Raw genomic sequence first — 17,280 nt, forward strand, 5'->3', positions numbered from 1 at the left:
TCCCTCCTCCACCCCTCCTCTCCGTCGGTAACGTGTCCCACTCCATTGTCCTCTTCGGCCAAGCCCGCCTCCTCGACGATGCCACCTCCGCCTTCCGCTCCCATCCCTCCACCCAAACCCTCAACTCTCTCCTCTTCACCTCCATCCTCACCGGCGACCACCGTACCGCCGCCAAGTTCTTCACTGACCTCATCGAGCCCTACAATATTGTCCCAGACATTGACACTTACAACACCCTCATCAAGTTGTTCGTTGAATCATGCTCCACTCGCTCCGCCTACTCCATGTTCGATGAAATGAAGAGGAAAATTAAGCCCAATTCGACCACTTTTACTAATGTGATCTCAGGTTTCTATAGGGAGCAGAAGTTGGAGGACGTAGATAAGATTTTGGGGTTGATGAAAGTGTATGGGTTAAACCCGAATTCGAATTTAGTGTATAATGTGAGGATTGGGGGGCTATGTAAGTTGAAGAGGATGAGGGAGGCGAAGGATTTGTATAGGGAGATGTTGTCGAAGAGGATGAAGCCGAATTGGGTGATATATAATCTTTTGATTGTTGGATTTTGTAAAGAAGGGATGTTGGAGGAGGCTAAAAGAGTGTATGAGGAGATGGGAAAGAAAAGGGTTGTGTCTGGAGAGGGTCGTTGTTATTTTGGCTTGATACATTATTTGTGTCAGAGTGGGGATTTTGAGGCTGCCATGGGAGTTTATAAGGATGCAATGGGGAAAAATTGGATGCCGGGGTTTAAGACGATGAAGATGCTAGTGAATGGACTGGTGAAGAATTAACAAAGAAGTTGTGGGCTCAGGGAGAAAATCAAATGAGGACGAGGAGGAGGTTGAGAAGGCAATGATGCAGATGTGTGGGCTTGGATTAGGGATGAGGAGGATGATGTAGATTCACTTGAGCCCGTCCGATCATAATCTATATAATTCTTGGGGCTCTCCTGTTGATGATGATAATGAGAAAGAGAACAAAAGATGATTTTTTGGGGGAGAGGACATAAGATTTGTACCTAATTCAGTGCACCCAAAAAAAAGGAATGAAGAAGAAGAAGAAGAAGAGGGAAATTTGTTTGCTTTAAATTTGAGTTTTAAGTTCATTGTTTGTACTGCACATTATTGTAGATTGGTTCTACAACGAAAATGGACTGGTGGGTTGGGATTGTAACTTCCTGATGTATTTTTGTTTGATGGATTGAAATCCTTTGTAAGGATGATTTTGATCCAATTAGAGTTTAATTTGGGAGTGTTGTTACGTTTCTTAGTTATTCAAGGTTAAATTGGAAAATCAGGGAACATATATGTATCACAATTAATCGTAAATGTGACAAATAAACATATCATGTGATATTTCAATGTTATATGTGACAATTCTATCTTACATGTGACTCTACCTTATATGTGATATTTAGATCTTATTTGTGATATTTGGGTGTTGTATGTGATATTTAGGTGTTGCTTGTGACATTTGTTATTTATACGTGATATTTGGGTATTGTATGTGATATTTAGGTGTTGCTTGTGACATTTGTTATTTATACGTGATATTTGGGTGTTGTATGTGATATTTGGGTGGTGTATGTGATATTTGGGTGTTGTATGTGATATTTTGGTGTTGCTTGTGATATTTGTTGTTTATACGTGACACATTCACTATTAATAAATTACATCCAAATATCAAATACAACACCCAAATATCACGTATAAACAACAAATATCACAAGCAACACCCAAATATTACATACAACAGATATAAGTTACATCTAATAGAGTCATTCCACATATGACAAAAGCATATCATGTGATATTTCAATGTTATATGGGTTGTATGTGATATAAGTCACATCTAATAGAGTCATTCCACATGTGACAAATAAGTATATCATGTGACAAATAAGCACATGTGGGATGACTCTATTAGATCTAAATATCACATATAACAAATTACAGCCATGTGTCACGTATAAACAAATTACAGCCATGTGACAAATAAGCACATTCACTATCAATAAATTACAGCCAAATATCACATACAACACTCAAATGTCACGAATAAACAACAAATGTCACAAGCAATATCCAAATATCACATACAACACCCAAATATCATATACAACACCCAAGTGTCACGTATAAACAACAAATATCACATTAAAACAGCATATATGACATGAAACCGTCATATGTCATATGAAACTATCATATGTCACATAAGCAAGTGTAATAAATCATATAAATATAAAAAACTTGAATAACATAGCAAATATCACATATTAACTACAAATATCACATAAAAGGACACCTGGATATTAATATGTGATATTTGTAGTTAATATGTGACATTTGTCCTGATATGTATTGTTTAAGAGCCTAAGATTTTCTCATAAAAGGACATCTGGAGCAATTCTAAGATGGCTTGTCACATGAAGGACAAACATAATTTTATAGCAAAATTAAACAAGTTGACTTCGATTTCCTTATCAAATTTTACAAACCGATGAACTCTGTTAACCGTCCAAATGACAAATTTGTACAAAACCAACTAACTAATAACCACATTGCAAGAGATTCTATTTGTAGATTCGTATACGACATGAATTTGCACATAGAATGATCCGAAGTTGAATTAAAAAGGGAACAAGAACTTGTCTTTTGCTCTCCTCCTCGTCATCATCCCCTGAGAAATCTACAAGATAGGATCGAAGTTATTTTTTGTTCTCCTTCTCATCATCATCATCAACAGCAAAGCCCCAAGAACTGTGCATATTCTGATCGGACGGGCTCGAATGAATCTGTATCATCCTCCCCATCCCTAATCTAAGCCCACACAGCAAAGCCAGGGCTTTTCGTTAATTCCTCTCCCATCAAGACTTGCCAACTAACTTCTAACACCTAAAATTTAAAAAAAAATAACATGAGTAATTCAGCAATTCATTAAAACGAGCAAAACCAAAGAAATAAACAGCAATAAACACAAAGGGGGGCTCAAACACAAAAGAGAATCGACAATCAATCTTTGATTTGATTCCATGATTCAAGTTACAAAATCGACACCCTCTTTGCCACCAAATCTAATCAAAAGCCCCAAATTCTCAATTTAAGTTATAACAAAATTAGGGTTTTCGATCCAAATCTAACCTAAAAGACACATGCAATAGGCCTGACGATGATGACGGGGAGCCGTTGGACAGAATCTGGTCGGTGGGTACATGAGACCGGCGGCGAGGGACGGGAGAGCTGAGTCTCGACCCAGTCGGGCAGAAGCGGAAGGGTGGAGCTTGCGGAACTTACGGGAGAACATCGAGGCTCCCGCGGTTTTGGAGGGAGGAGAAGCCGTCGGGGAGGAACATGGCGGAGGAGCACCACGTGTTCGGTATGATCGCGGAGGGGGCGGAGGTGAGAGAGTAAGCGGGATCAAAGGACGGCGAGTGGGCGAAGCGGTCGGGGACAGCAGAGCGGGAGAGGGAGGGGCTTGGGTTGCGGCTTATATTTCAATTTAAGGATTTGGGGGTTATGGTTTTGGGGCTGGGAATGTTAACGCCTCGCCGCGAATCCTGGAGTCGGTACGCTATTAGATCTGATAGACTGGGCCTCACAAACCATCACATGTCTTTTTTCAGGCACGTTTGTGTTCTCCCACTCACGGTGCTTCCCGGGGAAAACTTCCCAGGAGGTTCACCCATCCTAGAATTTTCTACCGGGCCAAGCACGCACTTTGGAGTTTCTAAGGAAATGGGTTCCGAAAAAGAAGATGCATCTTGGTTGGTATGAGTATATGCCAATCAAATGCTTCAATACTAATCACATCACCTCTCAACGGGTTGGGTATTCAATCTCCCCCACTTAAACTCGCACGTCCTCGTTGCGCGCAAATATATCATCAAGACCATACCATCCGCATGTTGAGATTCTAGAGTGGCTCCTACGGCCTCAAGACGGTGGCTCCAGCCCTCTTGACGTGCACTTGCGCTTATATTTCAATTTAAGGATTTGGGGTTATGGTTTTGGGGCTGGGGAGTGTAACGCCTCGCCCCGGAATCCTGGAGTCGGTACGCTATTAGATCTGATAGACTGGCCTCACAAACCATCACATGTCTTTTCAGCACGTTTTGTTCTCACTCACGTGCTCCCGGGAAAACTTCCCAGGAGGTCACCCATCCTAGAATTTCTCCGGGCCAAGCACGCTCAACTTTGGAGTTTCTAAGAATTGGGTTTCCGAAAAGAAGATGCATCTTGGTGGTATGAGTATTCCAATCAAATCTATCAATACTAATCACATCACCCTCTCAAGGGTTGGGGTATTACAATCTCCCCCACTTAAACTCGCAACGTCCTCGTTGCGCCAAATCATATCATCCAAGACCATACCATCCATGTGAGATTCTAGAGGTGGCTCCTACGGCCTCAAGAGGTGGCTCCCGCCCTCTTGACGTAGCACTTTGCGCCGCATAGCACTTAGCTCTCACAATTCCGGTTGGCTTTGCTCTGATACCATTTGTAACGCCCCGCCCCGGACTCCCGGAATCGGTACGCTACTAGATCTGATGGACTGGCCTCACAAATCACCACATGTCTTTTCAGCACGTTTTTGTCCTCACTCACGCGCTCCTTGGAAAACTTCTCAGGGGGTCACCCATCCTAGAATTTCTCAAGACCAAGCACGCTTAACTTTGGAGTTTCTAAGAGTTGGGTTCCCGAAAAGAAGATGCATCTTGGTGGTATGAGTATTCCAATCAAATCTATCAATACTAATCACATCACCCTCTCAAGGGTTGGGGTATTACAGGGAGGACTAGGAGGATGCTTGCTCTAACTTATTTTGGTTCCTCCAAGCAATTTTCCCTTAAATTTTTATCACATCTGAAACTTCCAATGTTCATCAAGGACATTGTTCACGATGTTATAAGAACTACAAATCCAAATCATGCCCACACATCTTAGCTCGAGCTCAAATCCCGCTCGCTACATTATCTGGCTTCACGTCCTTCCCTTTCAACACTTTTGTCAAGCCTGTTGAATCAGAACATCCTTCACCTTTCTCAGCTGAAGGATAAAGCTATGAGAAATTGTTCATATTCACATCACCTTTGCTCTTCAGATTTCATCCCAAATATCTTACTTTGATTTGTTCAAGAAAAATCCATCGATCTCCTGACGAGATCGTGCGCCACAAGATTGCAATCTTTCACTATCCTAAGATCTGTAGCACAAATAGTCGTGGAATCAAATAGGTGCAAACACAGTTTAACGAAAATAAAAAAATAACAAGATAGGTGCCAATCAAACCCAAGAAATTTAAATAGTTTTGCAAATATTGCCTACATCCACGACCAAAAGTTATCCTTTCTTCTCTTTGAGATAAAATCCATACAGCAAATAAAATACAATTGAATCACTATCCGAACCAAACCTATAATATCTTATACATGCCCTCACAAAGTACAAAAATATTACTTTTACAAGTGCTAAACCGCACTTAAAATTTACTTTCATCAAGACTAACAAGATTTCTTAAATAGGCTACAAGTCTTGTTCAACAGTTCGTTCATCGTGCTTTAGCAAACTTTCCGATCAGGCTTTGTCCGGTAAGCTTTACTTTCTTGCTCATCAGGTTTTATTATACTTGTCCACCAAGTATCAAAAGAGGATTGGCCCACCAACACATTCAGCATCATATTTTCTCAATTCCCAACCTATGTAGCTCCTTTGTGCATGTATTTTTCGGTACTTGCATGTGATTATCTGTTTAGAATAAAATTCAGAGAAGAAGAAAAAAATCATTCCACATTTGACACAAAGTAAAAAATGTTAGATGCTGGAAATAGAAAGGAATATTACTACTATCTTTATCAATAAATAAGTTTATTTTTATTCATTAAAGGGGTGGTTTAGTAAATCTCTCGAAGATCTAGCGCCTCTTAACCCATTTGAAATGATTACGATGTCGAGAAAATTAGCTCTCATATTAAATGTTGACATAACTAGCTAGCTTTGGTATTAGTTATTGAGAATTAGCACATGGTGAAAAATTTTTGGCTAGATGTACCAACTAGATCTCCTTAGCTTAATGCGGAAATCAATCAGTTTGGTAATAAAGGAACAACTTGAAAAGTAATACCTAAACAAAATTTAAAAAATAACTTAAAGCAATATATATATAAAAACAATACAAACACGCAAGATTGATGTGGTTTGGCAATCACAAACACAACACATAGGTGATAAACATCGGAATCCATCAATTTGTGCTCTTTGAATCCACAAAGAACGATCTCTAAATCCATGATAAGCCTTAGAATCCACCAGTTGCTTCTGTTGAAGGGCGCATTCCTCACATATTGAATGTCACCAGAAAGATGTTATACTCTTAAGTCAGTAGGTCATTCGCTTAACTTTCTAATTATGCAATTTTTGAATATCCGAAAAATCTCTCCATCTCATCAATCCAATCAAGAAAATCCTCTACATCTTAAAGATGGTAGATCAACATCTCATCAATCCAATCAAGAAAATCCTCTAAGTCAGTAGGTCATTCGCTTAACTTTCTAATTATAGTATCATATATATTCCATCTTGCGTATTTTCAACAACTACGATTTTAGCATTGGGTTTCATACTCATCGATTTCATTGTTGAATTGAGTTTGATCACATCTTTGGCGACCATCAACGACATCTCAAACTCATCCTAGGTTATAACATTCCATTGCCAATGCAAGTCGGTCTATGCGAGTCTTAATTTGAGGTGGGGTAATAAGGGCTTCATCATTTGCCATCAGATTGGAGAAATAGGATTCTGATAGCTTTATTATATTCTCTTTATGGACTCAAAGTTCCTCATGGATTCAGATATTGTTCTTTGTGGATTCAAAGAGCACCTATTTATAAAAATGATCGACCTAATAATTCTAAGGTTATACATGTTTCTTCTTAGATAGAAAAATAAAATAGATTACTCCTAATAAGACTAGAACTATTAAAAATAGAAGTACCAAATCCTACTCATAAAAAATTTATATAATAGAAAAAATAAATCAGTCTAACATGGACCAAAACTGAATTTGTTTCCTAATCTAAATTGATTCCAATTTTATTGCTAAAATAAATAAAATGTTATTTATTTTTAGATTTTTAACAAAAATAAGTATTGATGATGAGATTTTAGAAGTCAAACAACTTAGTTGGCTCTGTCTTATCAAAATAGATGATTTACATATATAATATGTTAGAATCCACCTTATAGATTAAGAGATATGGTTATTTCTTTACAGACAAGTTAATAATGTGTACATATCCGCGTTTAGCTCGTGATAGTCTTGCTACTCCATAAATGTTTTCATTATACGTCCTACATCAATCTCCCCTTGTCAAAAGAAGCTCAATCCCAAGCTTGTATTTGCTTTGTATTTGCTTGAATAGTAGCTTTCTTGATAAATATTTTTCTTCTTCTGCATCAATCAACATTAGCCTTATACTTAGCATTGATTTTCTCTATTTGTTCTTTTATCTCCTTAGCTAGAAATTTTTATGAACCGGATTTTTGAATGAATCTTTTCCACACAATGTGTATTTGATTTGCGGAAATTGAATCTACATTGACTTGAAAAACTACTCCGAGTATATTCTTTGTTGCTTCTCATATTCTAGTGCTGATAGCATCATCTCAATATTATTAAAATCATTGATAATCATTGCTTCGAAGGAAGAATTTTTCTCATACACCATCTCCAATTCTTTCATCTCGTTACCTATGAATCCTCCACTAAGCAAGTTACACATATCATCAATTATCTCGCTATCCATTCTACCTTTATCCTTCATCAAAACAATATCAACAGGTGTAATATCACTCACAACAGCTTTGAGAACAACATTCATAATATCCATCTTCACTGATCACCACCAACATCAGAAATCTCAGTCACAACAAGGGGTTTCACTTCAAAAGGAACTTGGTAGGGACATGTTTTACTTTTCTAGTTATATCCAAGGCATAAACCTCTTTAGATTACTTCAAATCTTCTATGAAAGCCTCATTTTTTGTCACCAAAAGTTTATTCTTCTCAGTAGTCTCTACTTGAATGGCTCCTTTCCTGTAAGGGACATGAGTGTAATTTAACACCCATCCTTATTAAAGATATAAATGTTTTTTCTCTACTCTTGTGGGTAGCTCTAACATTAAACTACTATAATTTTACCTAAAAGCATATGACATTCATTTGATCACACCACAAAAAACCTCATCGATATAGTTGTGACGAATGAAAAAGATATTTGACACACCTCATCGATCTACACATTATTTCCCTTGAGAATCTAGTCAACCTTGCAGAGACTGGGGTGTTTCTTTGTCTTCAGATCTAACTTCTCCACCGTACATTGAGAGATAAGATTCTTGCTACTACCACAATTAATGATAACATCATAAGCTTTCTACAAGGATAATATCACAAGTCTTCTGCATCATGATCTATCTCGTGCGAAAGATATTGCGCTTCTGAGGTTATTCTTCTTTACTACTCTTCACAACTCTAGGGTCTTACTTAGAGGTATTTAGGGTTGCTTAGTCCTTTCATGATCATAGTTAGATTGTGAACATGGGTATTAGTTGAACATATAATAATAGGTAGGAAGAAAACAAGCTTTCAATAATTCCTTCAACTTCGCTCATGATCAGATTTTTTTCTTCTATTAAAGTGTGTGTTTCTTGCATAATAACTGCCATAAAAAAGATGTTATACTCTTAAGTTGGTAGGCAACTCGCTTAACCTTATGACCTTTTGCAATTTCCCGAGTATCCAAAATATCTCTCTACCTCATCAGTCCAATCAAGAAAATCATCTACATCGACCTTCATGTTGAAAGACAGTAAATCAACTCTCATGTTTACCATATAATAGATATCACATCTTGAGTAGTTTTAATGACTACAATTTTAGCATGGGGCATCATACTTATCGATGTCGTTGGTGAATTCTTCTTGCGGAGTTTGATCATGTCTTTGGCGATCATCAATGACATCTCAAACTCATCCTAGTTTTAGATGCTCTACTGCCAATACAAGTCAGTGTTGGATTTTTTGGTCAAAACTGCTTTCCAAAATGAGTTTTCAAACTATATATATATATTAACTACAAGTACTTTTCATAAATGCTTAGTAGCCTAGTGGAAAGTTTATGTTTTGGAAGTACTTTTCATAAATGCTTAGTAGCCTAGTGGAAAGTTTATGTTTTGGTGTTTCAAAAGGTCCCTTGCTCGAGGCTTGCTAACGGCAACCCGAGAAGTGTTTTATTTAAATTAATCCCTCATAAGTTCTAGTGGATCGTGAGTCGTGGGCCATGGTCCGTGGGTTGTAGGTCGTGGGCCATGGGCCGTGGGCCAATGGACCGGGGATCAGGGCTAATCGGGCTGAGGCGCTAAGTGGCGCTTTGTTAGGTGCACTTTGCACTTCGCACGGAGGCATCGGGGCGAGGTGGCGCCACGTTGGTTGCCACTATGGTCGCCACGAAGGTTGCCTCACAGGTTGCTTCGTAACATGCGGACGAGCTACGTATTCGCACAAGGATGACCCTAGCGTTCTCGTAGTTTGACAAGGTTCTCTCGTTCGATGAGGTTCATCTGTCATACAAGGTTCGCCTGTTTGACGATGTTCGTTTGTTCGATGAGGTTCGTCTATCATATGAGGTTTGCTTGTTTGACAAGGTTCGTCTGTCATACGAGGTTTTCCTGTTTGACGAGGTTCGCTCGATCGATGAGGTTCATATGTCATACGAGGTTCCCCTGTTTGACTATGTTCGCTCTTTCGACGAGGTTCGTCTGTCATACGAGGTTCGCCTGTTTGATGATATTCGTTGGTTCAACAAGGTTTGTCTGTCATACGAGGTTCACTTGTTTGACGAGGTTCGTCTGTCATACGAGGTTCGTCTGTCATACGAGGTTCGCTTGTTTGACGAGGTTCGCTCGATCGACGAGGTTCGTATGTCATACGAGGTTCGCCAGTTTGACTATGTTCGCTCTTTCGACGAGGTTCGTCTGTCATACGAGGTTCGCCTGTTTGATGACGTTCGTTTGTCAAACGAGGTTCGTTTGATTTGTTGAGATGTGACCCTCGCGTTTCGTAGCAATGCGTCTATTGATTGCCTCGTATTCAGGAGTTACTGCATGTAGTAGTTACAACAACAATTAGAGTAATTTAATACATTAATGTTACAATCTTAATTACCATTAAGAATTATAACAGTCATATTAATTGCTGGTGACTCTTGAGCTGGCCTTGGAGGCTTATAAATAGCGCCCTTGGGCAGCTCTTGGTTGCGGCTGAAAACTCTCTTACGAGCGTGGAATACGAACGTCGGTATAGAATACGAACGTCGGTATATACACGTGAGCTTGGAAAACGAACATCGGATCGACGTTGTTCTTGCTGTTATTGTGCTGCTGCTACAGAACTGTTCCCGCAGGAACCCTAAAATCGAAAGGTTTTGAACCGAAAGGTTTTGAGATCGAGGAGATCTTTTGCCTTGACCGAAAGGTCTTACAGATCGAGGAGATCTGATAGTACTAGGTTGATGCACACCAGAGTACTGTACTACTGTTCCTGAAAGTAGTTTGGCCTTAGGATCTTTGCACCGGAGTAGGCTAAATATTGTTTTAAGCACAGCGTTTCACAAACGTACAGTAGTTAATTGAAAAAATTTAAAATAACAGCATGTCATCCTTCACTGTTTAATTCCAGATTTAACCATAATTTCTAACAATCTTAAAGCAATATTTCAGATCTACTAATAGATCCTGTGAGGACTATTGGAGTGGACTGTCTCAAGTTAGAAAACTTTGATGGATCTAATTTCAACGCATGACGTCGAAAATGATTTTTGGGATGCAACTCCTAAAAATCTACTATGTGGTTTCTAAGGAGAAACCTAACTTTGAAGAAGACTCAGAGTCTGAAGCCTCTTGGGATAAAGATGATCATTTCTGTAGGATTTATCTCCTTAACTGCCTGGTTGATCATCTAGCAGATGCTTACACCAATAAGCCCTCTGCAAAGGAAATCTAGAATGTTCTTATGGAGCAATACAAGGATGAGGAGAAGCTTTCCAAGTCTCACCTCATTAACAAATTTCTGGACTTCAAGTTTGAAGATGACACTATGGTTTTGCCTCAAGTTAAAAAACTCGAAAAGCTTGTTATGAAGCTGGAGGATAAAAAGATCAGACTTTGTCAAACCTTCATTTCTGGTGCAATTGTCAACAAGCTTCCTCCATCTTGGATGTCGTTCTCCATGAACATTCGAAGAAGGAAAAGACAGGTGACTTTATCTTATTTGAAGAGGTTCATTCGGATCGAGGACGAGATTCGGACTCGCACAAAGAATGAGCTCCTAGCTAAGCAGAAAGCGTCTGCTAACATGGTGGCTACTAACTCTGAGAAGGGTACCCGTTCTTCTAAGAAAAAGAAGTCATTTAACAAAAAAAGAATCATAATCCGAAGAACCTGAATATTCAGAAGAAAGATTTCATGAAGAGCGGCAAATGTTTCAATTGTGGGAAGCAAGGATATTTTGCCAAAGACTGCAAAGCACCAAAGAAGGGAACAATACACAATGTTAATCAACTTGATAATTGTGTGGCTATTCTCTTTCAGATGACAACTCCCAGCAAAGTCTCTGGTTGGTGGTTAGATACAGGTGCTACTTGTCATGTCTGCTCTAATAGAGATTTGTTCTCTTCCTATGTTGCTGCCAAAGAGAATGTATCAATGGTTGATCGTTCTGTGGTTCCTGTTCTTGGAACTGGGACTGTGGTACTAACTCTTTCTTCAGGGAAGACTCTCACATTGAAGGATGTGAAACATGTACCTTCAATTGTCAAAAACTTAGTCTCTGGAAGCTTGCTGTGTAATGCCGGTATGAGGCTGGATTTTCAAGGAGAAAAGGTTGTGTTATCTTTTAAGAAAATGTATTTTGGCAATGTATATCATACTGATGGCATGTATAAGATCAGTACTATTGTACACAACTCAGTTGTAAATGAAGTATCCTCTTCTGCTTACTCCTCTGTATTATGGCATAATAGGCTATGACATGTAAATTATAGAAAGCTGTTTAACATAGAGAATTTGGGATTACTTCCGAAATATGGGGGTAACAAACCTGACAAGTGTGAAGTCTGTGTGCAAGCAAAGCTGACAAGGAAGCCATTTTCAAGTGTCACAAGGAGCACCAACCTATTGGATCTGATTCACTCAGATACTTGTGATTTTAAGAGCTTTGTCACTCGAGGCGGCATAAAGTACTTCATCACCTTCATTGATGACCACTCTCGCTTCTGCCACGTCTACCTGCTAAAATCTAAAGATGAAGCCTTCAACAAGTTTGTCGAGTTTTGGACTCGAGTGAAGAAGCAACTTGGACTTCAGGTGAAAAGACTCTGGAGTGACAGAGGAGGGGAGTACCGATCTAAGGAGTCGGAGGCATACTTCAAGGAGCATGGAATCATTACTGAAATTACTGCTCTATATTCTCTACAATCTAATGGAATTGCAGAAAGGAAGAATCGCACATTGACTGAGATGTTGAATTCGATGCTAATCACATCCGGTCTACCTACATGCGATTGGGTAGAGGCTTTGCTGATGGCAAACTGGATTCTGAATAGAGTACCCTATTCTAAAACTGATAGTAATCCTCATCAGTTATGGCTGGGATATCCTGATTCTTTGGATAGTCTCAAAGTGTGGGGGTGCCTCGCATATGTTCGAGTTCCAAATATCAGAAGGCCTAAGCTTGGACCAAAGGTAAACAGATGTGTGTTTCTTAGCTTTGCTGAAGATAGTGATGCTTGTAGGTTCCTTGACCTTGGAACCAACTCCATCATCGAAGCTCGGGATACAAAATTCTTTGATGATAAGTTTATCAAAGATAAAGGATTATTGCTCAAAAATATAGCATAGAATGCTAGTATGTCAGACGCACCAGAGGAGCTAGTTTCGCGAGAAACTGAAAGTGTCAGTGATGAAGGAGTTACTGAACCATCTTCCAAGTGTGTTAGGAGACAAAAAGATCTTGGAGATGATTTCATCGCCTATAATGTGGAAGGAGACCCACAGACTTTTCAAGAAGCAATGCAGTCAACAGACGTTCTTTTGTGAAAAGAAGCTATAGATGATAAGATGGATTCATTGATCCAAAATCACACGTGGGAGCTGGTGGATATACCTAAAGGTACTAGGCCTATCAATTGCAAGTGGATCTTAAAGAAGAAGCTTCATCCTGATGGCACTATTGAGAAGTACAAAGCAAGACTGGTAGCAAAAGAATTCTCTCAGAGAGAAGGAATAAATTTCTTTGACATCTATGCACCAGCTTGGAGGATCACTATCATCAGAGTGCTTATCGCATGGGCGGCGATAAAAAGGTTTGTCATACATCAGATGGATGTGAAGAATGCCTTTCTCAATGGAGACCTCACAGAAGAGATCTACATGGAGAAACCAGAAGAACTTGATACTCCAGCTGGTAAAGTTTGTAAACTTATTAAGTCTCTATATAGACTTAAGCAGGCACCGAAACGCTGGCATGAGAAGTTTGATGGCGTTGTTCGTAACAATGGGCATCAAGTCAGTGAGTCTGACAAGTGCCTATACATCAAGGTCGCTAAAGGGAAGGTGGTGGTTATCTGCCTCTATGTGGATGATATGCTCATCGTTGAGAGTGATTTGGAGATAGTAACATCTGCCAAGAAATTTCTATCAACTCAGTTAAGCATGGAGGACCTTGGAACTACGGATGTGATTCTTGGAATCAAAATCATATACTCTGAAGAGGGTACTGGATTGTCCCAATCTCACTATATTGAGAGCATGCTAAGGAAGTATGGCTACTATGACCTGCCTGAACTGTAAGTGCCGTATGATTACAATAAGAAACTTCGACCGAACCCTGGCAGACCAATAGAGCAGCTAAGGTACTCAAAGATAATTGGAAGTCTATTGTGCGTGATGAGCTGCAAAAGGCCAGATATAGCATTCACTGTAGGAATACTTAGTAGGTTCACAAGTAATCCTGGAAAGCTTCAATGGGATGCTGTGCAGAGATTGATGATATACTTGAAAGGAACTACAGGTCTAGGCTTATTTTATACTGGATATCCGGCTGTAATCGAAGGCTATTCAGATGTGAGCTGATGCTCAGAACCAGATGAGTGCAGATCTACTGGAGGTTTTGTCTTCACCATAGGCGGAGCTGCCGTCTCGTGGAAATCTAAGAAGCAAACTATGATTGCATAGTCATCGATGGAATCTGAGTTCTTCGTACTATGTACTATAGGAGATGAAGCTGAGTGGCTCAGTTGTATTCTCCGAGACCTTCCATTGATAGAATTGTATGGCGCAATTACAATCTATTTTGATAATCAGGCAACGGGTGCTGTGACAGCGAACTCGTTGTTCAATGGAAAGAAGCGGACCATTCGTCTGAAGCATGGATATTTAAGAGAACTCATTTGCCAAGGAGTCATCTTGGTGATTGACATTCGATCTTCAGAGAATGTGGCTGATCCTTTGACTAAAGGTCTGAAAAAGACATAGTCGAAAGGACGTCCGTTATAATGGATCTCAAAGTTTTGTGAGTCTTACAAATACTTACCATATTCATCCAATTATTAGTTCAAATCTTACACTACTAATAATAAAGATAACTGGTTCAAAAGTCAAGTAGGATTTTGCAAAGTTTGGTGAGTCTTACAAACACTTACCATTTTGTCAAGTTATTAGTTCAAAGCTTACGCTACTAATGACATGATAATTGGTTCAAAAGTCAAGTAAGACTTACAAGTGAAATCATATTATGTAAAGAGGTTGGCTGTTAATACTTAATGGGTCCAAAGCATTTCGGATGCGGGATGTTGGATAGGTTGTTCGCGGGAAAAATTGTTGCTTTCTTCATTGATTCTATTGCTATCTTGAATAACAGTTTTTCGGTTACAAAGATCCGGTCTTTTTATAAGATCCAGTTACAATGAAAATCAAATAAAAGAAATTAAAAAAAATTCAACTTTTTCTCCTTGTTGTCGAACAAATCACGAGCTCCTGTTTTGCGGTCGCTCGTTTGCGTGGGTTCTTCGCCTGCGCCAGGGTTTATCCGTTGACCACCGCGCGATCTAGATCCGGTCGGATCTACACAGTACGACAGGTATTATTTCACCAAGGAAATAATAGCCGGGGGGATTATTTCACCAAGGAAAAAACCGCCTAATTCTCGGGATCAAAGACCAAGCTTTGATCCGGAGTACGCCTGCGTAGATCTGAGATCCGGTCCTCTCGAACTCTTGCCTTATTTGGCGTTGACGATCGCCGAGCACCAGATCTGGAAGAACAAGTCCTCGAAGTCTCAAAGCTTGGATCTTTTTTAGATCTGAGTCTTGAATCCAGCAGGGCTTCGCCTCTCCAAATTTTCCAACCCTTGAACAAATGAACCAAGCCCTCTATTTATAGCCTCTCTTCACTGTGCCCGGGCACAGATCTGGCCGGCCACCGAGCCACCCATGGGTGGCTCGGCCACCGAGCCACCTAGAGGTGGCTCGGTTTTGGCCGAGTCCCCTAGGTGTTGTGGTTTTTTTGCCATTTTGTCCGGTCTCGTGGTTGATTCAGACTCTGATTTGTTGATCTGATTTGGCAGTAGATCCGATTCTTGATTTGGCAGTAAATCCACTTCTGAGTTCGAGTCTGAAACTGATCTTGATTTGATCGTGATTCGTCCGAGTCCGCCCTTGGTTGGTTAACTCGTTGACTCTTCAACCCGTTAGCTTGATTCCGCATGCGAGTGGATTTATTCCGTTATTTGCGTGCGGTTCATTAGCCTAGTAGCCTCGTTAATTCGCTTCGTCGCGTATCGCTTGGCTTCGGCGTTGTGGACTAACAATCGTGTCTGCATACGTCCCCCGATGGTCGGTTCGTCGAATCGGCGTTGTCAAGCTGTGTTAAGGGACCTATAGGCAGTTTTATACGCCTACAGATACCCCCTCCAAAGTATTTCAGCCTCGTTCTTTTATAGAAGAGTCTGGAATACTTTGGATATGATTGTCCCATTCTTCGATTGGTTACGACGGGATATTTGGAGTGTCTTCCGTTCTTGATTCCTTTAGTCCCCCAGGCTGTTCGGTGCTTTGTCGAATGTCTGTAAGGGTTCCGGTGCTACATTTGTTGTCTGACTGTCTTTCGGAATTTTGAATTCGAAGTCGATTCTCGATTTTCTGACTTTTAGCTCGAGTTGGTTATTTTAACATAGAACTGACCATCGGTCGTCGACGTTGAATCTTCATTTACAACGCGTTGTCCGGCGTCCAAGTTGGAGTATACACAGTTTAAGCTCTTAAGGAATTGGAGCGTGGCGGATACTCGAGTCATGAGACCAATCTACGGAGTTGATACATCTATGACTCGTATTTATAGAATTTTTGGCAAATTCTCAGCCATTAACGGGTTTGATGAGCCTTTACCGACTACCGTTTGAGTCGGGCTAGCATGCGGATTGTTCAAGTCCGTTCCGCATGTGACGTTAAGCTAAAAGAGTTAACCCTTTTAGTGCTACGATCTTGAATACGTAGACTTCGTCTTTCTCCTGTGAAAAGACTAAACAGCAACGTGTATGAGACGTTGACTTAGGATTTTTGGCAAATCCTCAGCCTTCAACGGATTTGGTGCTCTTACCGACAACCGTTTGAATCGGGCTTACATGCGGATTGTCTAAATCCGTTCCGCATGTGACGTTGTGCTAAGAGAGTTAACGCTCTTAGTGCTACGATATTGAATACATAGACTTCGTCTTTCTCACGGGAATAGACTACCCGGCGACGCGTGTTAGGCGTTGACTTTAGATTTTTTGGCTAACCTCCAGCCTTCAACGGATTTGACGTGCTCTTACCGACTACCATTTGAATCGGGCTAGCATGCGAATTGTCTAAATCCGTTCCGCATGTAACGTTGTGCTGAGAGAGTGAATTCTCTTAGACTTTGCTGCTACGACTTCGAATACGTAGACTTCGCCATTGTTATGGGAATAGGCTACCTAGCAACGTGTATTAGACGCTGACTTATCCTTATTTAGGCTTCGGGATAAAATACCCCAGAATCGAACTCTGGTGTCTTTTTCCACGGAGAAAGACTAAACCGGCGACGCGTGTTAGACATCGGCATATCCTTTCTTAGGATTCGGGATGAAATTCCCCATGCGTGTAAGGCATGGATTTTGGTGTTATTAATAACAACCTGCTATA

General features: G+C 40.2%; 1 protein-coding gene across 1 annotated transcript; it reads left to right on the forward strand.

Moving 5' to 3' along the window:
- On the forward strand, positions 285-791 carry LOC109838526 (pentatricopeptide repeat-containing protein At1g61870, mitochondrial-like). The gene has a single exon (XM_020406959.1). It carries the CDS (start codon positions 285-287, stop codon positions 789-791), a length of 507 nt encoding a protein of 168 aa, XP_020262548.1.

This window comes from Asparagus officinalis, chromosome 4 (assembly GCF_001876935.1).
Source record: "Asparagus officinalis chromosome 4, Aspof.V1, whole genome shotgun sequence".
Taxonomy (NCBI): Eukaryota; Viridiplantae; Streptophyta; class Magnoliopsida; order Asparagales; family Asparagaceae; genus Asparagus; species Asparagus officinalis.

What these genes read in the sequence shown, in the direction of transcription:
- LOC109838526 (XM_020406959.1), top strand. Translation starts at nt 285, where the DNA reads ATGTTCGATGAAATGAAGAGGAAAATTAAGCCCAATTCGACCACTTTT.